This window comes from Grus americana, chromosome 12, assembly GCF_028858705.1.
Source record: "Grus americana isolate bGruAme1 chromosome 12, bGruAme1.mat, whole genome shotgun sequence".
Taxonomy (NCBI): Eukaryota; Metazoa; Chordata; class Aves; order Gruiformes; family Gruidae; genus Grus; species Grus americana.
In genome coordinates this window covers 19,928,286-19,954,726 of record NC_072863.1, presented here as the reverse complement: position 1 = coordinate 19,954,726, position 26,441 = coordinate 19,928,286, and the positions used below count along the sequence as shown (strand labels likewise).

The 26,441-nt window shown below is 39.5% G+C and overlaps 1 protein-coding gene across 3 annotated transcripts in view; it reads right to left on the bottom strand.

Moving 5' to 3' along the window:
• Positions 1–242: 242 nt before the first annotated feature.
• Positions 243–26,441, bottom strand: part of TMEM164 (transmembrane protein 164) — a 42,815-nt gene continuing 16,616 nt past the window's right edge. For all 3 annotated transcript variants that reach the window (XM_054840015.1, XM_054840016.1, XM_054840017.1), the window contains 3 exons: positions 16,895–16,973; positions 7,038–7,138; positions 243–6,669 (listed from right to left, as the gene is read on the bottom strand). In XM_054840015.1, the coding sequence (XP_054695990.1) occupies positions 6,463–6,669; positions 7,038–7,138; positions 16,895–16,973 (387 nt within the window). In that variant the 3' untranslated portion in view covers positions 243–6,462. The remainder of the gene's footprint in view (positions 6,670–7,037; positions 7,139–16,894; positions 16,974–26,441) is intronic.

Sequence of the window (26,441 nt, the reverse complement as noted above, 5' to 3'; positions counted from 1 at the left end):
CAGAAACTACCTTGTGCAAGGTACATTACATCTAGCGGTACAGACTGCTTAAGAGAGGAAAATTCATGTTCTTATCTGATTTGATGATGAGGTATCTAACATTAAAGTCCCACGTGGCTTTCCACTTCAATCCATAATATTAACAGTTAAAGTCAATTTTGGTTTTCTTACCTGGTTTTAAAAAGTCTTAAGACAGACTCAGTGCCTGGCACAACTCAAATGATAACAAAAACTGTACAATATCCATTAAAATGCATTTATTTGTTTTAATTCAAAGGTTTAACAACTATTGCCCAATAATCTGGACTTAGGCCACAACAACAACAAAACCCCATCAGACCAAAATACAAAAACAAGTACACAAATTACCCCTTATTTGTACATGTTACCTCATAACCAAGTTTTTAGCACATTAAAAAGTTTACAAAATTTATAACACTCTTACAAATTATTCAGAACTAACAGCATACGTGGCAGTTGAGCCTCTCCACCTCCATCCTCACCCTACCATTCTGTGCCCGGGTAACACCACGCTTGAACTAATGGGAACCGCAAATTTCCAAAGCCGGCTTTGTGCTTCAGCCCAGAGCCCAAGCACAGGTTGGTTGGTGAGTGGTGTGGGTAGGCTCGTCCTTCTGCCCGCTGCGTTCTCTGCAGCATTGAGATAATGACTCAGTAAATGCAGAAATAATTTTTAAAAAAGTACAAAATTGACCCTGAAAAAAAATCATTTAAAAAAACAACCCAAACAAACCAGCTTGGCTTTGACTAAGTTACACTAAAAGCTGCAAGACAGATTTACAGCAATATCACTTTGAGTACAAGATCACAAAAATCAAACAGATTTGTTATGAATCTTGTCACTGTAAAAATGGAACCATCAAAGTTGACCTGTCTGCCTGTAGAAACCTTTTGCCTCCTACCAGAAGGGCTGACAGGTGCCCTCTTCCTGGCTTTTGGCCTTTTCAGAGCTTTGCTAACTATTAGGACCAATTTAATTCCTAAGAATCCACCTTCTAGGAGAAAAAAATTGCAACAGTGAGAAAACCAGCACATGTCTATTTTCCATTAGCTGTAGCTGCATAGGAAACAAACGCCCATGGTTTAGAAGCAAGACTTAGGACATGAAAGTAAGTCAGGCAAGTACAGTAATTTAACAGTTGCAAATAGCCATTTCTGAAAGAAAAACCCAACAATTGGGCTTTACAGGATGGTATCAAATATACAGAAATATCAAACCCCTGATTGTGGCCAGGAACAGACAGATAACTCTACAATGAGGTACTCTATAATCTTAAGGTATGCAAATGGTACAAACGCAAATGCTTAAGGACTTTTCGTGGCTCCCACCTTCGGCAAGGCAGCAGCTGCTGAAGCACAAGCAGGCTTTGCTGCTAAGCAGCATTCGTCAAGCCCCAAGAAGCTGAATCAAACCCAAGTAAAGGTGTGTGTTCACAGACGCTGGCTTTTCATTGAGTTAAACGAGCACGATCAAAAACTGTTAATTAGCACACTTCAAAAGAAACAAGACGCAAAGTTTTCTTTGGTGCTTAAATAGGAGGAAGTTAAACAAATAGCTACAGTGTCTGAATCCTTGGAAAAAATAGCGCTGCGTGTATCCTGGACAGCTAAAGCCTTGGCACAATAATCTCAATATTCACAGGCTGAACTGCCAGATGTTACAGTGGGTACAGAAATTTTACTAGCTCACTTTTCTGCTTTGGAGAACTACTTACTGTAAGGCTGCACGAACAAACCAATCAGTAAACAATTTATTGTAGTTACTAATGCTTCATTTATGTGTAGGTTTGGCAGGAAATTTAGACAGCCATTGACTGGCAGAAAAAATAGTCAGTTCCTTCGCTCCTTGTTTCTTTTGTTTGAAGTGCCCACAGTACTAAACATTAGGAGACTAGAGGGCTCTGTTCCAACACCTTAATACATACCAGCTTCTCTGTGAGGTCTGCGCATCGGCACGACACGAGAATTTGCCAGTGGGCAGCAAATCAGTCCAGGTCAGGGTGAGATTTTACAGTCAGCTTCAGCCACTGCTGGACAGAAGAGTGGCTGTACAGTCCTGCTCTGCCCCACAGCTATGGCTAATGTTTTCATAACTGTTACTGTGACAAAACATTTAGAACATCTGACCAGGGAGGACCAGGACTACCCTTCTAATCGTATGGTGCACTGCTGCAGTGTAAAATCTCATCACCAGGTACTGGGCAACAGTTTCAAGTTATCTTGACAGAGATGGTCTGCGTAACACCACAGGAGACGATGCCAATTCACTTTCAAGAATAGCATTATAGTTTTGCTCTTTAATTTCCAGCACAAATAAGCATAAAAGCAACCAAAAAAACCCATCCATATACCATAACTGTCTATTATAAATAAACCATTCAGGGAAAACAAAATCAGCCTCTGCCAGGGAAGAGAATAAATAACCCCTGTGGAGATTAAGTATTCTGCTTTCCCCTTCAACCCAGTGCCCTGCGCACTGAACAAGCTCCGACTGATGCATATTCCGAACATACCAGAGACAGCTGAGGAATAAAGGAGGAGAAGTTCCACAACATGAGCTTCTGAAGCTTGTTCCCCTTCTGCACCCATTCTGACCTGTTCTTCACCTTCTGTGAAGCTGGTGCCCGTTATGCTGACAACAGTTTCTTGCAGCACCAGACCATAAACCAAAATGAAATGCTAAGTTTAAAAAGCCTTCAAAAAGAAGCAAGGGGAGGGAGGGAATAATTTAACTTTTGGACCTCTCACTACAAGGAGGACAATGAGCTGCTGGAGCATGTCCAGAGAAGGGCAACGAAGCTGGTGAAGGCTCTGGAGCACAAGTCTGATGAGGAGCAGCTGAGGGAACTGGGGGTGTTTAGCCTGGAGAAGAAGAGGCTGAGGGGAGACCTGATCCCTCTCTACAACTACCTGAAAGGAGGTTGTAGCCAGGTGGGGGTCAGTCTCTTCTCCCAAGTAACAAGCGATTAAATGGCCTCAAGTTGTGCCAGGGAAGGTTTAGATTGGATATTAGGAAAAAATTCTTCACCAAAAGGGTTGTCAAGCATTGGAACAGGCTGCCCAGGGAAGTGGTGGAGTCGCCATCCCTGGAGGGATTTAAAAGACACACAGATGTGGCACTTACGGACATGGTATAGTGGTGGACTTGGCAGTGCTAGGGCAACAGTTGGACTGGATGATCTTAAGGGTCTTTTCAAACCTAAACGATTGTATTCTAACTCAGCCAGCTTCACTAATACTGTACAGCAGCTTACCGTCAAAAAGAGGTGCACGTTGCACTGCCTTCCCTCCCGGCTGACTCCAGTTGTGCCATTTGGCTCTTAAGAGTCGAAAAAGCAGTTCCAATACTTCTAAAATCCTTATTGAGTGCAGTAGTTAGTTTACCTCTCCACTTTTTTTGCTGAATTACTGTGTTCAGTTAGCCTTTTTAGCCACTTAAATTGGTACAGAAGAGTTCAACAAACTCCAGAACCTGCACAGGTGAGGTCTGGAAGGGGAATACGAGTGTCCCATTGGCTTTGATGAGCGGTTCTGTCAGCATACTCCATGTTGTCAAATTAAGCCTGAAATTTCTAGTGTGACTCAGAACAACTGGACCAGCGTAACAGAGAAAAGCATGGCTCACAGCCCAGCACCAGACACAGCTACGACCCGGGGTGGGAGGGAAGGCAGGAGCAATCCCTTGCAGTGGCCCTGCTATCGGAGTCAACAGTGCAAGTGGTACAGCTACACCAAGAATCCTTTTTTTTTTTTTCCCCAAAGTGCCCCAGGGTTTTCCCTCCCTTAGCTATATTTAACATTGCCATTCCTGCCACTGAGTTTTAAGTCAGCCAGAAGGGCTCACAAATTTTGCATTCCAAGCAAACAGCCTGCACTGAGACACCTGAGCTTATTTAAATGCTTCTGCAGTCTTAATTGACCAGAGGCAGTCAATGGTGGCAAACAGCAGCTGGTTTATACTTGTTTAGAATGCCCTGAAGCATATGACTAAAAAAAAAAAGCTGCTACTTTCACATAACTCAGAATTTTTTCCAGTAGCTACAATATACTGAAGAAAAAATAAACAGGAAAGATTCTTAAAAAAACCCCCAACCAAACCAAAATACCCCACAACATACACACATAAGTAAAGTTAAGCAAATAATAATGCTATATAACATTTACAGCATTTGGCTAAAAGTCATTCTATTGTAATACCAAACATTCCTTCTAAACGGGATTGAACCCACCATAAGACATTTTGCCAAATTAAGTAAATAACTACACCATGATACACTTGACAGTAACTAGGGGGAGGGAAGAATCACTGTACTTTTCGTTCAGCTATCCATAGGAGATGAAGTATATTAATAGGGGGCATGCTTTAACATCCAGCGCTGTGCATCTTGGCATCTCCCAGCAACATCCTCTATTTCATCATGAAATGCTGAATTTGCTGAAATAACCAGCCAGAACTCCTATCACTTCAGCAGCTCGTTAAGTAGTCTTCCACAGAGGGATTCAGGCCTTCAAGACGAATGCATTCTTTCTTTAGGCCCCACTTAAGCAAGATATGCCCGGCTTTACCAAGGCAGCAGCGAGACTACTCAATGAAATTCATCCCATACTCAGACATTTGCAGGATCACCAACTGCCAGTGAGCTCTGTTTGCTGGTAGTTCCCATCATCAGGTGCTTGGCTTTCTCTGCTTGAATTCTGCTTAAAAACACAAGGAACCATATAGTCTGTATAACAGACTAGCTATATATGTTTGATGGATAGTTTAGATAGATGTCACATGTTCTCAAGTTGTAAGAGTATGGTATATTTATTATGTATATATATACACACAGCGAGGCATGGAAAAAAGCCAGACGCCAGTTTGTAAATTAGAACATGGGACAATATATTTCTAATTGAGATTACTTTTTTTTTAATCATATGGAGTAAAAATATTTGAAGTAGCCATTTGTTCCCTCTCCAATGAATTTTTTTCTTTAAGGAAAAAATAAAGTTCAACTACTTCTCATTCTTACTTTTCCCTCTTGAGGTATAAATGACTGTACCTTAACTTCAGAACCTATCTTCAGGTGATCCAGCTGGAGGAGGTATGATGGTTTTGTTTTATCTTACAAGTCACAGCTTTGACAACACAATGAATCTATAAATTGCAACAAACTTTTGTACAACAAAATTCCTGCAGCCTTGAAACACAACAGTCTGCATAATGGACTCACAAGTAACTATCTGGAGGAACACACTCAAGATTTCCCATCTTTCTGCCCAACAGTTTCTCCTCTAGCCTCGGAAAGTTTGAACAGGTACTCGCAGTTTACTATTTATCATTCTGCCTATCTACATCCTGTTCTCCAAAAGACATGTTGACAGGAAGATTTAGTCATACTAGTAAACTGGAACACTTTCTTTTCAGTAGAGGCCTGCACTGATTTGACATTCCTTTTCATATCTGAATTTTAAAATCAGTATACAGAATGTATTAGAGCTGTAGAGAGAGAACAGAGTTTCATTTTTTTTTTCCTTCACTAATCACTCTACTGAGTGAGGATCAGTGTAGAGGAGGAATGTTTCAAGAGCTACTAAGTTAAAAAAGAAAACTCTGATGTTTACATTGGACTTCGTATCTCTACTCCCTCTCCAGTCTAAGCTAAGTGAAAAAACCCATTTTATTCAAAGTCAGGTCAGAGCAGTGGATGAAATATCTTATCATAGCTTATACGTACCATGGTCTTTTGGAATTATTTCCATGTGGTGCTTTTCCACTCACTCAAATAAAAGCATCTCCAAAGCATCAAGATCTGATGTGACTTAGCCAGATATTTATCCACAACAGCTTAGAAACTGAGTAGTCAATTAAAAAGATTTTTGAATGAGTTATTGTTCCCCAACATTTTCAACCAGCTTAAAGAAAATACAGTAGAACCTCACTGTTTTGCACTTAAGACCGGAGATTAAGTGTGCATCATTTCACTGTGACCATTTTGCAACATTCGAGTGCTAAGAGTTAAGCCAGGATGATGCATTTCAACACGTCTCCTGTTCACATCACCGGAGTGTTGGAATTCACCTTTATTTCCTATCTATGATACAAGTGTACTTATATTTAATGGAAAATAAGTCAAAACGAGGTAGCACTGCCACTCTCTTTGCTGGAATGTGGACAGATCCTGGCCTAATTTTAAACGGTGGCTTAGCAAGATTCTACTGTAATCTACACAAAATGTATAAAACACGAATCTTTTCCAGAATAAGGCCACTAATTTTGCCATTGGCAATAGGCAGTGAGAAACAGCAGTTAAAACACCCCTCACTTGATTATAGAGGTGTTTTTGAGGCAATAAACTGTGGGGAGAAGTATAAAGACATTGTCCTCTCATCCCTCCTCTTTGTTTTCCAGTATAAGTATCTCTGCTTCCTGTATGTACTACTCCGTGGGGAGAAATTTCAGTCTATTTTCTTAGCTGGGAGCCTAAGAAAGTCCATGCTACATTTAAAGATGGGGACTGCACTGTAAAACAGTAGGATTACAAGCTTCCCATGAGTCATGGTCATGACAGTCTGATGTCCAGATGCCCAGATTCGATACCAGCGCCCATAAAAAGGATCTGAGACGGCTGGGCACAACATGTTGTTCAAATTCACTTCTGTAACCTGAGAAAGTGACAACAGATTTATAAATTAACAGTATTTTTGTGGTGCACTGATTCAGACACCTAAAATATCAAAAATGTTTAGGTGACAATCCTTCGTTCAACACAAGTAGGGCAGCTTTCAGAAGGATCGCAGACTCAAATTCAGTTATGCATTTACTACATGGATTTATGCAGGTACATAACTAATTCATGAAATACTTCACCAATACTTGTGAGATATGAGATCCAAATGCCCATTCGAACATGCAATTAAAAATTTGCATGCAAGTAGCCTTATCCATATATATCTGGACACTGCAAGACAGTCAGTGTTTTTACTTTGAAGGTACTTGCAAACTGTCCATTTATTAACCTGGATTTACTTACCAATCCCAGAATCTGCAAGATGCTAAAATGATATACAAACATAAACCCCGTGGATAAAAGAGCCCACCAGAAATTGCAGAGTGGTTCTGGAGTGTAGATACCTTGAAAAGAAAGGAAGACATTAGTATTCAGCTGAATTGCTGTGTCCATCAAACGGTCATGAATAATCCTCTCTTCTCCTCTGTGGATGTTAGGGCATCTGGCTTTAGCTGATAACCTACTCAATATCATTACAGTAATTAATATTTGAGTGCCTTATTTCTTACCTGGAGCATCCTGATTGGTTTCTTCCCTCCTCCTGGTCCAGCAGGAAAATATACAATATGTTACATCATTAACCTTGTCTACTTTTCACCAACAGCAGTGATTTTTACCTCATTCTTCCTTCTACCACAGAAGTACTAAATGATTTTAAAATACTGTGATTGTATACAATAAATCTTCAAAAAGCAGGTTATTTATATTTAAACACCTGTTTTTCATGGGGGCTATGTCTTCAGCATGCACAGAACTAACCTAGGTAGTGGCAGTTCCTGCACGGCACTTTATTAGAGCAGAGCCTAATTGCAATTTCCTGATTTTATGGTGGTTTAACAACTATTAAAGAGTAACTTGCACCAGTAATGTATAGGAACAGAAAAGCTGTATAAAGTAGTCAATCCATTAATGACAGACTGTGCTTTTCAATGAAAACTGCTGTGGAGATTTGTCAGATATACACTACAAACAATTTTATAGTCAGCAGATATCACAGATACTGTAAAATATATTTTTTCCCTTCAAATGAAATAGCAGATATCACATTATTCCTAGGTTTACATTTCTCTCTCTTCCTGAAACTAGGTTTTTTCAATTTACTGACAAAACACAATGTCACATGAGCGAGAATGTACCAAGGAAATCAGATCTAATAAAAGTACCCTTAGATACAAGGCTATTTTTGGAATTAAATATTCAAACATCATATGGTGATAACAAAAGCAGTTTACCGAGTTGTCAAGACTCTTACTAACAGACATGAAAACTTCAGTATAAGATATGAGTTAAAGTATTATTTTCCTTATGACTTTAACTTAACCTAGGGACGCAAAAGAAAGACGCACAACGTCATGCTGCTCAACTGCTATAAGAAGTTGTAGAGTTTCAGATAATTACAAAAATACACTGGCATTTTTAATCTGCTTTTGTCTGCTCTGATCCATTAGATATTATTAAATATTAGAATGTGTATCCAGTACTCAAAGGATAGCTTACAGCACAGAGTGCAATATTCATATTAGCCTTTGCTAGCTAGTACATTCAGTAATTACCCGGAAGATGCAACAGACCTCAGCATATACTGTACAAGGCTCCTGGGAACTCAAATAACTACACGTGAGTAGCTAGCTGTAACGGAACTCACCAGACTAAAGCTGGTATGAGTATGCCTACGTATGGTATCGTATGTAGATAAAAGCAAATACCTGCTGTTACTTGCTTTACCACACCACCACATAATGGTGCATCCTGTCTCAGGTTTAAAATCCCTAGAGGACTGCCTTCTCGATCCCCGCTGTATTCTTACAATTCTTTTCTGCATAGTTTTCTTCCGTAGTTTGTACCCATTGTGCCAGTTCAGATTGATTTTGCAGTAGCTACCTGAAATAATCTAATTTAAATATAATTTTGTGATTGTTACACAGTCAAAGCTACCTACACTTTATTGTCTAAAGCTGTACATCTCTTCATTGTCCACTCAAAGTAACATAGCTTCTCTGCGGCTGGTCAACAGAGTAAGGAGTTATTGTATGCTTGAATGACAGCAGCACATATGCACCCCATATATCACTCACAGACTTTAATGAACAACAGTATTAGTGTAATTACCCAAGATACAACTGCACACCCTCTTTTAGTAAGCAACCACGATAACTACGAGCAGAGAAGCTACTTTGAAAGCATAAGGCAGCTTATAAGATTTCTTATCCAGTGGGTAGGTGAAGGTCAGAAGAAGCGTCTGAACTATAAGCAAAATCCAAAGGTAAAGGTGAACTCTACGTGAGTAACTTTAAGTGGAGTGCTCTACAGTTGAAGGGAAAGAATTCACAACAGTAATTCTTCGAACATACTTAGCAAGCATGATCTAAGAGCTGGTATCCTATTTAGAAAACGGTACAGGAGATTTTACCTAAATAGCAGTGATATTCATTAAACTCCACTGCCTGCAAACATCAGACATGCGATACCACCTTGAACATGGCTTTTCATTACAGAGAGCAGGAGAAGCAACAACCAGCCTTGGTGCCAGAGTTCAGGAGACCGTGGCTCTGGTTCTGGCTGCACCGACTTTAGGTAACCTGGTCAAGCTATACAGAAACTCTTTGTGCTCCCTCCTCAGCTGCAAAGTAACAAAAACATCATTTGACTTGCAAAGTTTTTTTGCATTGTCTTTGCAGTTTTAGGTGCATGTTTAATCTAGATGCAAAGCACAAAATAAAATTTAAATAAGGTATCTAAAACAGCTCCCAGAACTGGCAGAGTAGTGCTATACCAAATTTGGTTTCACGTGAACTCACCCGGTTGGCAGTTGCCTGTTATTTTAGAAGTATTCTACAAAACCTGAGAATGGATGGTAGTAGTCTAGAGGTAGATTCAGAAAAGCTAGAATCCAGAGACCTTGATATTTGGGGGACTTACAGCACAGGTAGTACATAAACACTAAAATAGACAAGTGAACGCCACTATGAAACAAGACTGGAGGGAGAAAACAGTCATTAAAAGACTAAGGAAATTGCACAAGATGACAAAACAGATCAGTGGCATAATTTGTCTTTGAACCCAAGCTTCTCATGACCAGCTTCAATCTAGTCAGGGAATCCTGTTTCAGAAGTCACTTGGGACAGCTGTTCAGGTTCCTCCAGCAAAGAATTTCACACTGCTACATCCTCTCCCTGTTGCAAAGCTTCAGAAAAATACATTAGCAGCTCTTACCCTCTACAGACTTTTGATCTTGCTATATAATAGAAAAATCCTTCCTTGCTAGACTTTGCAATCCTGAAAATAATGGTGTGATTTTCAGCGGTATCGTTATTTGGACATCAAGAGACACAAAGGAAACAATGACCTCCGTCCTAAAACATTTCACAGAGCTCTGGATTCCCAAGCGTTGCTTTGGGAAACTAAATTTAAAATTTATGCTTGGGATAATTTCTGTACATTTCTCATTAGATAAATAATCACTAGAGATTTTATTACTCTACGGTCCTGCTATTCAACAGCCAACTGTTCAATGAAGCAGTGCAGTCTATTTTCTGTAGTGCACAGTCTGTTAACAGAAACAGAGAAACAGGAAAATTGAGACCCAGGTGAGCGGTTGGTTGAATGGCCTGTGTTGGCTTTGGCAAAAGCTCCTTGCTGCTTGCATCAGAAATCAATTTCAATAGGGAGCAGTGAGTTTTACTCTCTGTTCGCTAAGGATCACAGGCAATTCCTGTATGTCAAGCGCTTTCAAAAATTTAATCCAACTGCCAGTCTTGCGCTAATCTCATTCTCAAAAATGCTCACGCCCAAGACAGTTGAGACCATTCCAAATCAGGGTCATCCAAGTAGGCTGTATATTTGCTCATGTTGAAATAGCATGAAGTATTTCAGTTTAAATTAAACATTGTGATTTCAATGGCATTGATAGGAAGGATTTCGTATAGAGTAAGGAGTTTGGGGCTCATCATCTGCTTTGGCAACAAAAGTTTGTTGCCTTGAACATGCCAAGTGGTTAATTTTGCCATCTAGGAAATGGAAGCATGGCTTCAAAGTCTAAAGATCAACAAAGAATCTCAATTTCTTTTATACTGCTCCCCCTCAATGTCTTGTGCTAGTTCTAGTGTTCTTATGAACTATTACTTTTATTTAAAGTTCTCAAAACACAGGCTTGTACGAATTTGAACACAACTTCATAGAAAGTAATACTCTTCATATTTCTGTGAAAACATAACTCAGGAGAAAATTACTCCTCTGTTTGAATTAGAGAATTAGAAATTTTTTAACATAGTAGGGTGTTAAAATAATCTCTTTTTCCTAATTAACGTTTTGCTTTCATTCCCACTACATTTGAGTTTTCCAGCCCAGCACACTCCTTCAGTAGTCTCACAATTACAGGTAGGCCTGCTTAATCCAAAACTCAGAGCAGAGCAACTATTACAATTCCTTCATTTTCAAGCTTATAAAAATGCAAGGGCAAATTTATTTCCAATTTATTTCCATTTTATTTCTCTTGATCAAAGGGTTAATTCTAGTAGCGTGGCCTATTGAGCTAGCCTCAAGACCAAACTTCCTTTCCGGGGCAAAACAGGAAAAATGTTCTCAAGAGGCCGAGCCTGAAATCTGCTGTTTCCCCTACAGCTGGTCCAAATCTATGTGTAGATTTCAAAATACTACCTTATGCCAGGAGATTGCTATTTCACCAAACGCCAGCTACTGCCATCAGAATTAGCTTAGACAGGGGTCTTGTACTACCTGCTCCTCTCAGGAACCATTTTTTATATCCCATAAAGAAGCAGCAGCAGTTCTTCCTTCATATAAGTGGTAGTTCTTCCATATACTGATACATACCCTTCTAAACTTCTCTATCTCCTAGAGAGAGAAAGAAGTCTTTAACAGACCTTGGCCCCACTCAGAGAATGCCACATTAATTTCCTCATTTAGTTTTAAGTGTTTTATAATACGCCACACCGTAGTTTCAAAGGAAACTGCCCAGTAACTGCCCAGTGCATAAAGCTTAGAGGGTCACACAACAGAGACATGTCCCCTCCTCTTCCTCCCTTGCTCTCTTAAATCAAACAAGATTATCCTGAAACGATCCAGCTGCAAGAAAGAGTGCAGCATGAGCAACAGCACGCGCATCCAGCTGCTGAACAGTGCCACAGCTACCCTGCTGCTGGAGGTGCCATAGGACAGCACAGCTGGACGTGGAACCAGGCGTTTACCTCCAATACATGGGATTCAGGAGGCGGAGAAAAGCTGGGACAGGAACATGGAAGCTGCCAGAAGGAGAGCAGGAGAATAACATGCAAGAGTTGACAGGTCTCCAAGTTATTAAGAGTTTCAGTGAAAGAGCTGTACCGCACATTATCAAGTATTTCAATGAGGATGGAGATAGGTAGCCATAAATCTAGTTTAACTATATCCTGGATTACTACTAAGGTACATTACAAAGCCTGCTTTATAACTCCATTTAAAAGCTAAGGAATATTGCTAGCTACAGGTGTCACAAAGTCAGGATGTGGCTGAGAAAGGATAGAGCAGCTAGAAATGTCTTTAAATATGGAAATCCCTTGCTCACCTGCAAGTCCTAACAGCCAATGGAAAGCACAAGCTTAGATCCCCAATTGCTTTAATTGCACTTTCCTAGTCTACAGCCACAGGAAAAATGATCCTTTCTTCTATACTCGGTATCTGTGTTCTACATCTTACAACTTAGCCCAGCTTCTCATTAGGTAAGAAACACTGCACTGCCCTTACAGCTGGCTACACAGAGCTGCTTCTGTCCATCTTCTGAAGTGTGAGAGGCATGCTCCAGGAGAAGGAAAAAGAGGGGAAAAAAAAAAAGAAAATCAATGTCTACTGACTTTCTGACAATGCCACTGAACTTCACCTCTTCTGATGCCACTTTTGAAGACACTTAGATCCATAAAGCCCTTTTCTTTTTCACCTGAGTCAGAGAGATAGTTTCTTCATTACTTATAAAGACACAGCACTTGCCCCATAAGCTGGAAATTCTGACTCTACTCCCAGCAAACAACTCACCTAGTTATTTAGGGTGTGTATGTCTGTCCACTTGTGCACAGCTGTACAACAGTGAATCAGCTCCTAAAATACACGGGTCCAGACCACAGGACTGTCCAGAATTTGCAGGGCCACTACTGTCAGTTTTGGCTCCGAAAGATTACACACACACAAAAATACAACCAAATCAATTTACTCTCTCCACAGCGTAGTCAAGCTGTATTTGAATTGTGAATTTTGAGAATTTGCATAGCCATTTCAACAGTGGATGCTGGGGACTATCTCCCTCTGCAGGCTGAAGTGCTGGAACCACACAACCATTCAATGACACCAACACGAAGGCCTCTGATGAACCATACAGGATATCCTGGAACTTCAGGTACAGATGTTCATACATCAGATAGCTCCTTAAATGACAAAATCCTAAAAAAACCACCTCAACACCAACATCCTCTTCTACTTCACTAAGTTATTAAGTCAACTAAATAATGCTGGGGATCTCAAAACACAAGAAAGATTATCTCCTGAACTCCACTGCTAGGGAGCTGCTATAAATTAACTCCTATTTCAAACCATTGTGGAATTCTATCAATTGCTCACAGTGCTCAGGAAATAACAATTCCACTTCGATTAAATTTCAGTATGATTTGAAGCTCTGAAATAAGGTACACATCTAATCTTGTCAAATCCATCCAAAAATCTGACCAAACTAGCTTAAGGACCGAGACAGTCAAGAACTGAGAGTCTCAAAGGCTGGTGCTGTGCAAACTAGATTTTTTTCCCATTACTTTAAGAGTATACAGTTAGAAAAACTAAGTTGTCCTGAACACCACTGAAGGGCTCTAATACCTTGAGCTTGGAAGATCAGGTTAATGCTCTGTTGCAATAGTTGTGGCAGTTTGAGACATTACACTTCCTCAGCTGCCATCTCCCCAAGCCTTCTACCAGCAATCTGTATCCCAGTAGCATGCAGTATATTTATGTGAGCACACTCATACGCTTCAGAAGACCAGCTTAGTTGTAGAGGAAAATGGTTTGAGGAGTTTTTCAATTAAGGGGTTGGTTCCATGGTCTAAATCTGCACTTCCGTGGTTTCCATCTTCTTCCTTCCTTCCACCTTGACCATTCATTGCACTTGTCTTTTGCTCATCTGATGGAAAAAAGTGAGCCAATCCAGAAGCCACAAAAGCACTCATACTTTTTTGACAGGGAAGCAAGAATCTCACCTCCTAAGGACAAGAGAAAACCTAGAGCTCTGGCTCAGCCTATCCAGCTATTTCCGGAATGCTGTGTCCTGCCCAGATCCATATTATAATTTTTGGCAGCTTTCACAGGTGATACAAGGTAAGATTCATTCAGCAAAAATTCTGCCAACTGCAGATATACTTTATGTAGAACTGCCTTGAGTTAGGAATCTTCTATGCTGGCCTTTTATATTTGCCCTATATCTATTCTGCATGAGCGCCTCTTACTGCAGCCAAAAAAGATCCGAGTCAAAGTGCGTAAGCATTCGTTTTGTCTAGCCTGGCATGCATGTATATGTATACATACCTATATCCACTTGGAAAGAAAATATGTTAGAAACCAAAGTATGGAAATTTATATTCACTCGGTACAGAAGGGAGGGAGAAGGAAGGGGAAAAGAGAAAGAGGTCTTAATCCCCAAGAGGAAATACATCCTTGAGCTTCAGTGAGTCCGCTGTGCAACGCTGAAGCCTGAGTTCTGAACATCTCTCATCAATTTGATCCTAAACGTGGTAAATCCCCACACACTTACATGGAGGGGACACGAAGGTGATGCTGCCAGTGCAACATGACCTGTCTTCACCACTAATGAATAGCAGGGAGAGAAAGAAAATAAACAATTACAGCCCTTGCTTACTGTCATCCAGTTTCCTTTCAAAAAGGAAACACTTCAACAGGTAATTAAATGTGTGTGCATGACTGGTACGATACTTGATTAGCATATCAACAAACTCAGACATGCAGTTCTGTATAGAATGAGCCTCAAATCAACTCTCCTTCAGGTGTTCTGCTCGACCTTCCTTTGAGAAATGTTAATATTACGACTGAGATCCTATTAAGGCCATCAGTAATATTGGCAGATTCCCAACTGTAGTAGTGTATTTTCCATATACAATCCATTCCTTTTCATTTTTCCAATTTTACTACCCTTCAATCACTTCTCCCAGTCATAATCCACAGATTGACTGATGGAAGTTTCTATTGCAAATGCAGAAATAAAGCTGCATGCTGATCAATGGCAGGATGAAAAAGCAATTTTCAGAAGATACATAGTTAGGATAAAGGGTGTGATCTACTCAGAAAGTACTTTAAACAAAGGTGCTAATGAAATATTAACAAGTGTTTTTAGGCTGAATAATTTTTCCATCAAAAAAAAAAATCACAGATTAGGTCTCCTGTGGCACTAGCCATAACTACTACCTAAGCCCATGGGTAAGGTATTACAGTCAGGTGATTGGGAGTCAACTGCAGAAGAAATGGAGCAGTTATTAGTTACACAGCCTAGGGCAATCTCAATTGATGTAAATATATATATGTCAAAATTCCTTCAAAAATTTCACTGCTCTCATGTCAACATTAGATGGCAGCAAATACCTGTAAATTAATAAAGGTCAAAAATTCAGAAAGCAGCACTAAAGTGAGACCGTACAGCACAAAGCCCTTCAAACTACAGAGATAGTCCCATCAGCCCCCAAAACAGGTGCTGAAGAACCCAGAGAACCTTTACTTCAAAACAAAAAACCAAACCACCCAACAAAACCAACAAACAAAATAATAAAAGGAACACCTCAAGTAACACTCAAGGCCAAACTTCAAAGCAAAAGAAATACACATCTTAAAATTGTGTTACATGGGAACTTCAAGGCCATGGAAAGAAGTGATTTAATGACACCACAAGAGCTTGGTTTGTCACTGCCTACAGTGTAGTACATGGCTGTTTACACTTTCTCCCCCCTCTCCCCACCCTCCCCTCTGCAGGGATTATGAGTTTGTGTAACTTCTACAACTATACTGCACTTCAGCATTATTTGCCAGAATTTTAAGATAACAAAATTAAAATTAAATGTGGCTGGCATGTATCTCTGATAAGAGAAAGAAAGAGAATGTCTTCTGAAGTATGATACTTCACTTTTTCCTTTGGATCATTTTTATTTAGTTTCACTCAGCAGTGAAAAACAACAAGGTTACAAACCTATAGTGAAATAGGTGTGAAGGATTTTAAGTGACTGCTGGTATGAAATCCAAAATATTCACCAGAATGGAAGAGGCTAACCATTTGCTAAATTGTATCCCATTGCTTGACATCACATCCTCCGGGGTTTCACGAAAGGCTACTGAATATCTGCACCACAAGTTATCATCTTTTATTTCCTGGATGAAACAATTTAGCTCTGCTAGAAAATGCAGCTGGAGGCATGTCAACGCTAGAGGGGGGCAGAGCATCGCACCAGACAAATTCATACTGCATTCCCTTCTAAGGTGCGACAATTAGAAAAAAACACTGGCCAGTGGAAGAATTTGGGGCTCCCAGACTTACCGAACTATTATGGTGTAAGTGATTGCAAGATAGCGATCTTGTTAGAAGAGGTGACAAGCAAGCTAGCTCATTTCACTAATATATGTCACTGCATTTCATTAGAACTTCAGAATTTCAGGAATTTATCTAACCAGCTGGCTAATGTTTATGGGTGGATATAATAGTAATTTTTTTTCAGCTCAGTTACAGTACTTCAAGAGATATTCGAGGCAGCAAAAGTCTTAAAAATACATCCCACCAACAACTTAGAACGTTGTATGATGGCAGAGATGCCACTCAAGAAGCCAGTGCACATTATGCCAATACGTTCTTGATACTCCTTTGGGCAAAAGGTCCTTTTTATTCCCGTTTCAGTACCCGACAAGTCTTTGTTACCCAGCTTACAACTCCAACAGAACACCAGAAACTATTAAGTAACAACACAGAGAAAATTGGTTAAAAAAAAAGTTAGAATAAAGCCTGTGGTAACCATTAAGCACAGCTTTTTCATTGCAGGGGACCAATTCAGTAAGTACAGAGTAAATTGCCAACCTACCTCCTTTCCGCAGCAGATAGATGGGCACAACATAAAGCATCACATGCTGGATGTAATAGATTTCCATTTCAAACGGAAGCTGTGGAATAAGGAAAATATTTGTAAATGTTTTTCCATCACTGAGTTACAAGGAACCATTCTCCTTACGATCCATCACAATTCCTTCAGTTCAGTTATTTTATCACCTATATACATTAACAAAGAGATAACATTAATGGTCAGTGCTTTCAAAGTGCAGCTAACTAGCCATGCCAGTCCCCTTGCCACAAATGCAGTGCAGCAGTTCAAACAGGCTGTTCCCCAAACTAGCCAGAAGCAAAACAAAGAAGGAATAACATAAGATTGCTCTTTTCCCTTTCTTAGTTAGCAAAAATTACCAGTAACAATGCAAAACCCTCAAGTAATCAAACCAGAAACCACGTAGACTGCATATGACAGAGGCCTACTTAGAAAGAAAAGGTAATTGCTACCTTATAGAGTGATAGAACTCTATAAATTAAAGTCTTTTATGTATATAAGTATAAATATATAAAAGCAATTACTGAGGAGGCCTGTGCAAAAATCAAAAGACCTGATTTATGGCAATCTGCATGCACATGTAAAACTGCTAAGCTTCACCAAATATAAAATAATCAACATCGTATTGGTTTTAAAGAGAAGCTGCAGAAGGATGTATGTAAACAAGTTACCACTCAGTAGTAACACAGGTATTTCTCACCTGCTGAGAACTTTTGGGAAATTACAATTAGTCATTTGTGTGTTTAGTTGAATTCATGTCACTTGTCATAGGAGAAGTCAGACAGACCGTGCTAAAATAATACTGTGCTAAAAATAACTTGAACCGCACTCTGAGTTTAATTTGAGCCCCTTAATCCAGACCCAACTAGTTCTAGCTCTTTATCAGTTAGAAAAGGCAATGCACTGTATTTGAAACTTATTCCCATCTGTAAATGCCTTTGCCTGTATCTGTTAAACTAAAGCAACACATTTAAAACTGAACAGTAGTAGACAAGATTCAAATTAAAAATTCAGAATTCAACTTCTTGCTGCAGCTCACTTACAAAGCTGAAAAGACGTACTTTTCCATTATTTTTCAGAAGCTAAAACTGGACAATACCACCACACGAGTATGAAATCTCACAGGAATAACACAAAGCCATTAGCTTTGGTTCAAATGCAGACTCGTTCTATCATTCTGCAGGCTAAAGTGAATCCAGACACAAGTCCTGCCATCATGGCTTGTCTGTTGGGAAGGAAAAAGGAAAAAAGAAAAAAAAAGCCTTCCTTTTCTGTAATTGTTCTGAGACACTGAAGTCATAACATTGAAACAGAAACATTACAAAAATTTCTATATCAATAAAGAGAGGTTGAAACACAGTTTGGTTTTCTTCCTAAATAGCAGTCAATAAACAGCTGGTAATTAATATAGTCATCTTTTAAATTCAACAACAATTCCTATATCCTATCTTGAATGTAAAAGATGCTAAACCCAACAGCTGGATTCTGCTAGTCCTGATTGCAATCACCAAGATGTTCAGCCAACTCTTGGGAGACTAAGCTAAAAAAAAAGTCTTCCATGCAATCTGTTGGGTTATTTTATTCCAAGTATTCTGTATCAAAACATAAAACCAAGCAAGATAATAGTATGCAAAAGCAAGAACTTGACAGAAGTTTTGAGGTTTCCTGAATTGGAACCTTTTCTGCTGTCCCGTGTTGAAAGAGGGAATTAAAAATATTGGGCAAGAGGTTAAAGCCATTTTCCTAACTGGAGAAAGAGCTATACCTCTCCCAGTTGGAACAGGCACACTCCAGAAACAATAGCTCCTGATATAAACCACACAACGTGAGGCACTCACTCCTGCCAAGGAGCATTCTCTATTTAGTATCTGTGGTTTCATAAGGGCTTCTACACTTGCTGAGTTGTGAGGGTCAGTTACACAAACACTACGCTCAGGACACTTCTGAGAACAGAGTAACAGTTGTTTTGCTGCAGTAGCGTTGACAATATTTTTTTTGGTGTAAAACAAAACATCTTCTTTTCACTATAAAAGATTGCTTGTTCTGAAGCCTGGCGAATTATGCAAGTGCATTTCCTGGTATAGAGCCGCAAAAGCAGAATTGCTGTACAACCAAGCACTCCAGTTGTACAGCCAGGCTACAACAAACAGAAAAAGAACAAACATGAAAGATGAACTATAAAGTTGTACTGAGCAACTGACTCGCCTAGCTCTAAAGGTCTTGTCTATAAATTGTTTTATCAATAAAAGACTCACTCACAGATAGCAGATAAGGACCTTTTACACGCAGAGAGAAACTGCAAGTGAAGACACGGTAGAAGGGATCACCCACCTATCTGGGATTTAGAGAATCTTTGTGAAAACAAGTAAGCACTTCAGCAAGTGGTAAAGTTTGAGAAATTAAAAAACAAACAAACCAACAAAAAACCCCCACCAAAACCAAACCAAAAAATCCAAAAGCAATACTTACTCACAGGACAAAGTAAGTAAAAATATTGAGCTGGTCCCTCTAATAATATTTGACCGTAGGCACCCGTGAAGGCCACATGTATTCAAACCCAGACTGCAGCCATCTCCAAAGTGGACCCTCTTCACAGGCCCCAAGCGACTTGTCCTCTCCTGCCACATGCCACTCTGGGAACCCAGCGGCCACTCTCAAGAGCTGTATTTCCCTAGTAACAAACCGATGATGTTCATGGTATATTTCTTCAACTGCACCTCTCCCCAAGGAGATTCAGAATCACCAGGTATTTGTTACTAAGATAGACTCATCTGAACTGCAGATATTAATTGTCAATCTATTTGCTGGGTTATTTTTTTTTACTAAACTCCTGTCTGCTGCCAGCATCACTCTTCCTGCATTTCATCTTGTTTCCCTTACTCAGAATCTTGAAACAACTAATGGTACAAGACAAAAGGACAAATTACCTATTTCTTCTATAACTTATATTCTAGGCTCCCTTAACAGTGTAAATGAATACAGAGGACAGCCTACTCTGTTACTCAAGACAATAAGTAAGTTTTTCTCCTTTAAAGATTGCTACTTGTGGCAAAGCAAAACTGCTTCATGCATTCATAGGTTTTAACATTGGTATAAAAATCACATACGTTTCAAGACACACCAAAGTAACACTGATGTACACAATTCCTCTAACATACAAGATCAAAACATGCTAACAAAGTATTCTGGAAATAAATATTCAGAATATTCACTTTTTACATTTTGTAATGAAGTTTCTGTTAGAAAATAAACAGTGTTTTGTTCCTCCAGGAAGAGTTTGCCTCGAAGCAGCCCCATGTGCTTCTAGCCCCCACATCAGCCTGGTACGACGCAGACTCAGAAGTGCCACGTTCCCTGGACACATGCTAAAGGCCCTCGAAAGTACCAAGAGTAGCGAGCAGGCAGCAGACCTCCATCTCAGGAACAGGTAAGTTACGTACAGTTCTACTAGTCTAGCTAAACTCCTAGCAGCTGCTGACATTGCTTGCAAGACTGCGGAAAGGAGAAACTGTATCATGAAGACTTAGAGCGCACCCTCGCATCTCTGAGCATCGCAGCCATCAACAGCAGTCCTCTAAGCACATACTTGATGTCCTAACTTAAACCAGCTACTGCCCTACGGAAACAACTAGGTCTTTCCATTGACTGCACTATGCTTTAGAAAAATCTCTTTAAGACAGCAGCAGAGTTCAGCTCAAAAGTCAGATATTCAGATGAGAGTTTCCCCTAAAAGAGTATGGCACACAGTATTAGTTTAAACTACGTTAAACCCACTTTGGCGCAGCAGTTGGTTTTCAGTGGGGTAGGAGTTTACTGCTTTGCTCTGATTTCCTGAAAGCAGTACTCCTCCCCTCTGTTAATTATTCATACCTTGGCCTTATGTTTGCAACAACAGCTCAATATCCTGCTGCAAGGGTGGAGGGGACCAGAAACATAACAAAGCAAGAAACACAACTGTATTTTCACTAGTATATGAATTCCAGAAAATCCAGCTAGGGCAAGGCCCCAGGATTCCAACTCATGACATACTCACATTCTGACAAGTTTTAAGAGATTTTTTTTCTTGCTGTGTTGGTTTTGCCTGGGATAGTGTTAAATTTTCTCTATAATAGCTGGTGTGGGGCTGTGTTTTAGATTTGTGCTGAAAACAGTGCTGATAATGGGGATGTTTTAGTTCCTGCTGAGCAGTGCTTACACAGAGGCAAGGCCTTCTCTGCTGCTCACACTACCCCACCAGTGAGTAGGCTGGGGGTGCACAAGGAGTTGGGAGGGGACACAGCTGGGACACAACTGACCAAAGGGATATTCCATACCATACAATGTCATGCTCAGCAATAAAACAGGGGGAAAAAGGAAGGGTGGGACATTTGTAGTGATGGCATTTGTCTTCCCAAGTCACTGTTATGCATGATGGAGCCCTGCTTTCCTGGAGATGGCTGAACATCTGCCTGCCGATGGGAAGTGGGGAATGAATTCCTTGCTTTGCTCGTGCATGGCTTTTGCTTTACCTGTTAAACTGTCTTTATCTCAACCCATGAGTTTTCTCACTTTTACTCTTCCAATTCTCTCCCCCATCCCACCGGGAAAGAGTGAGGAAGCAGCTGCGTGGTGCTTAGTTGCCAGCTGTAGTTAAACCACAACAGTTGGGCTGTCACGACAGAGGATGACACTCTACCAAGAAAATCAGGAAAAGGCATTGTTCAGTGCACTGCTGATCTCAACTGAATGCATTTGTTTTGACTTTTATCAGTGTTTTGAGTATTTGACTAGCACTATATTTGATGTTTATTGTGTCTCGTAAAAAAGCACCACTGTCTTCTGGTCACTCAATTTGATTATACAAACCAGCTCACATCAATGACGCAATGGACAAAATCAGGCATTTGTAGAGTCAAGTCTAAAACCAGGAATTACGTGAGGTAAATAGAACCAATTTCAGAAATAGTATTTTTCCAGTTCCTCTAGAGATAATATTAGGATTACTTATCACCACCAGTAAAAGGTAGATTTACATTACCAAATAAAAGTTCATAGCATAGGGAACTGCCAAAAGATACAGAAACCTTGGCTTTAGCACCCACCAGCAACCAAAGCACAATCCCTCAATAGCCCCCAATGTGCAACTGCTCCATTACTTTTCCCTGTGCCAGTTAGATTAAGCCAGTTTAGATATGACATAATGTGCTACCATAACCTATTCCATTTTGCCTGAAATGCCTGTGTCTACACAGCAAACTATTTAGTACAGTGAATTACCACCTTAACAGTCAACCAAAATACAGTAGGCAATGATCAGAGGTGCTATGCAGAGTGCACTGTAAGTATTGCTCAGAGTATGATTCTGTTCCTAAAACAGATTTAGAATGCGTACCTCTCAAGCCAAGTAGTTCTAATAATAGAATATGGCAGCTTCTGCAAACATTAAAACTGCACCATCTCAGCTGTGTGAGCAGAGACAGCAAGTCCAACACCTCTGGGACATGTCCTGGTTTTTTAATTTATCTATATCAACATTTTCAGGACATCAGCTTGCCAAAAAAAAACCTGAAAAAACTTTTAAACCAGTGGAAAGAGTTTCTTTTAAAATTTGATTAATGCACTACAAGAGTTCAAACAAAACCAGTTACTCTCCAGACACTTGGAGTCTTTGTGGCAGGCAGTTAAATGAATTTACTCACACAGCTAGGTTATCAGGACTTACACTGTATTCCATATAATACGAATACACAGTAGAAAGATTTCTTTTTACTCCAGTACATCCTCTTATACCTTTCTAGGCTCCCACTTAGGAACTTAACAATCCAATTCCCTTAGCATCTTCTTCTCTATTTACTTAAGGGTCATAAAAGATTATCCTATTTTCCATGTGAATTGCTAATGCTGACCAAGAATGATTACCCAGAGTACTATGTGCAGCTCTGGGGCCCCCAACATAAGAAGAACATGGATCTGTTGGAGCGAGCCCAGAGGAGGCCACAAAGATCAGAGGGCTGGAGCACCTCTGCTATGAAGACAGGCTGAGAGTTGGGGTGGTTCTGCCTGGAGAAGAGAAGGCTCTGGGGAGACCTTATAGCATCCTTCCAGTACCTAAAGGACAAGGGGCAATGGCCTTAAGCTGAGGTAGGGTAGATTTAGACGAGATATTAGGAAGAAATTCTTCACTATGAGGGTGGTGAGGCCCTGGCACAGGTTGCCCAGAGAAGCTGTAGATGCCCCATCCCTGGCAGTGTTCAAGGCCAGGCTGGATGGGGCTTTGGGCTCCTGGTCTAATGGAGGATGTCCCTGCCCATGGCAGGGGGTTGGAACTAGATGGGCTTTGAGGTCCCTTCCAACCCCAAACCAGTCTATGAGTCTATGATTTGCATCATGAGAAAAGAATGAAATTATGAGAGAAAATGAAAATACCCTTTATTTCTGAAAGGCTAATAAAAACCTCACAAAAACATTAACTGAGTAAGAAACAAACTGTTTTGTCTTTATCCAATGGCTGTTCTAACGCACAAAATTTAACTTCATCAGCACATCGTAAATAATGTAGCAAATAACTGGAATATTTAGTTGCCAAATAAATACGAGTGGGTGCATCTGTTGCTCAAGACTGTTAATTGCTGGCACTTCAACATCATGCCAAGGCAGGAAAATATTTTCTTGGAAAGAACAGAATAGACTGACCTCATCTTTCAGGCTACATTTTTCTTGGAACACTATCCCAGGTGCCCATTACAGTCCAACAAGATTTTTAGCCAGTATAGTGTCACTGAAAAGTTAAAACAACAGAAGGTAGAAACTTTTCTACAGTAGTTTCAATGAATATCTCAACTCTCTATTTCCACTGGCAACAGACTAATATTTAAGAATAATTTTGAAATGACTGAGGTTCTAAAAAAAAAAAAAAAAAAAATTTAACATATACATTACAGGAAAATGGAATATGTCAAATTATGTTAGAAGCTTCCAAAAATCTCTTTTTCAGGATAATTTAGCATTGAATCACATATACAAAAACAATACTTACAATGCATTATGTAACTGGTAGCAAAAATATGTGACCTTAACACACTGTGCTACAAAATGTTGGAAGAGGTGTTCTGGAAATTACTTTGAACAGATTAACACTTAGAACCAAAATCCTGACACCCACTAGCTCCTAAACAAACGTCCATCAGCTGATGAAGTAACAATTATCTTTCATTCTGTATCTTCTGCCTCTTTCCCTTTTCAGATTACTGATATGTACAAATAAAACTGTACATCTAATATTTTCTCCTGCATCTCACTGCTTTCATCTCCATAATGATACACAGTTTGTGTACATGTACATACCTACCGCTGAACTTGCTAAATTAGCAGGCTTCTCCTAGAAGAGCCTACAGCTCAACGGTAATCATCTGCTGCCTGTGAGATAACTAACAGGTAATCTACATAGAAGAGAGAGGTTTAGGAGAATGTCAGCTGAAGACAATGAAAGCTACCTACAACAAGACAAAATCCAGCTGTATATCAAATAACTCATAGGATAAAACACATTTTACACAGTGAAAGGTAACAGTGAGGCGTTTTGGTGCTTACAGCAATACATCAATTTGGTACAATTTCTCATAGTGATGGGAGGCAATAGACTCCTGCTTTCCAGTTCCCACAACCCTCAGAACTCTCTCTGCCCCAGATAACATCTCCCTCCTCGCTTCTAAATTAACAGATGGGTTAGGTGCCCAATTTTTCACGCCACACACTGCAGTTACATCTGTAAACAGTTGTCATAAATATACAGATTTTTTGTGTGAAACATGTACAGACAAAATATATGTCTTAAACCACCATAAAACTGAAATTAAAAAGTTAAGGCAGAGACACAATAATTCTTGACTGAATCAAGAGTTTTTCACTTAGATACTACAAAACAGAGCAGACAGCACAACACAAAATTATTGCAATTTTTTTAACTGCCTACTAAGTTAAGAGACATTTATTGCTTTCAGGACAATGTCAGTGTAAACAACTACAATGACAGTTGCAGAGCTGAATGTGTGTCTACCAAGAGAGAATCTGGGTCAGAGCAGGAGTGCTATAAAACATCACCCACATTATCTTGTGCCAGAGGAAACACTGAAAAGGGAACAGCCTAGCAAGCAGCTGTTAGGCCAAAAATATCCTAAGTTGTATTTATTCCAAAAATATTTGCTCTTGGACATTATCCTTTGGCTCCTCTATCCCTAATTAAGGGGAGAATTGTATGAGTAGTCTGTATTTTTCCTGTTTTATCACTGCTGCCCTAATATGAATGAGATCTATGATAATGGCAGAGAAAATACAAGTTAACGATTTATTAAATATTTCAGACTTTTTATCCTTAAAAGGTTATCCGGAAAAATAATTTTGTTACACTAAAGTTTATATTTACTTAAAAACTAGATAGTTTGAAATACAAAATACAAAGAGTTCTCCTTATCAGCACAAACCAGTTGTTTTATTCATTTGATGCCCCTCCAGTAGTATCAGGTTTTATTGAAACATAAATGCAAACTGCACATAAGCTGTTATAGTATAGAAAAGAATATGCATAGTTACCAGATTAGGAAGGGCAACATAAATCTTGAAAGAACTCTAGGGTTATTATACCACTAAATCCACTGAAATCTGAAAAATATGATCCAACCTCTTGTGCATGTGTGTGTCGTGCTTTATGGAAGATTATTTTTAACATGTAAAAGCCTAAAGATGTATTATCTTCTCTCTAGTAACTAAACTGTGTCTCAGTGCAAAATTTTATAGTCTTAAAGAGGGGGAAGAGGAAACCATTTACAAGCCAACAATAAAACTGCAGTTTTCAGGTCTCCTAGCTACCAGCGTGGCCAATGAACATAGGGTATCATCCATAAAGTTCAATACAGACACAGATTTTTATACTTAATCTTATTAAGACAGTCAAGATTTGCAAATGGACAGCCACTAATGAGATTTGTAACAGAGTCTGAAGTCCAGAACAATTTTGTTAATAATATCATTAATTCCCATGCTATATGGATATAGATACGAGTACTTTATCCAGACACCATAAACATGTAAGCAGATAAATTTAAGCAAACTCTATCTTAAAACAGACATGTAAATAACTGCAGATTTTCACAAACAAGTCAAATGACAGAAAATGAACAAGCACGTAGGCATATATGCATATACAGACACACCCTACATATGGATCCATAACAGCTCTTAAAAACAATCCTTAGAAATATTTCATATGGCTTAGACTCAGGATAACTTTCCTTAACATTAACTCTCAATAGGTTTAAGAATCTTACTAGGGACACCAATAGGCTAAATTTTCATCCAGAAGACAGGAGTTTTATAACAGATTTGAAAACTTGGATGGAAAAAAAGAAACCTGCTGTGCCTAATCTTGGGGGAGAGGGGTGACAGCCACCAACAACATTTGGTATTTTCCGTGCCTGAGGAATCTTACATTTACAGGCTGAAAAGCCTGAAACTGAATTTTGACTACAGGCCACAAGACTAACCTACAAAAGCC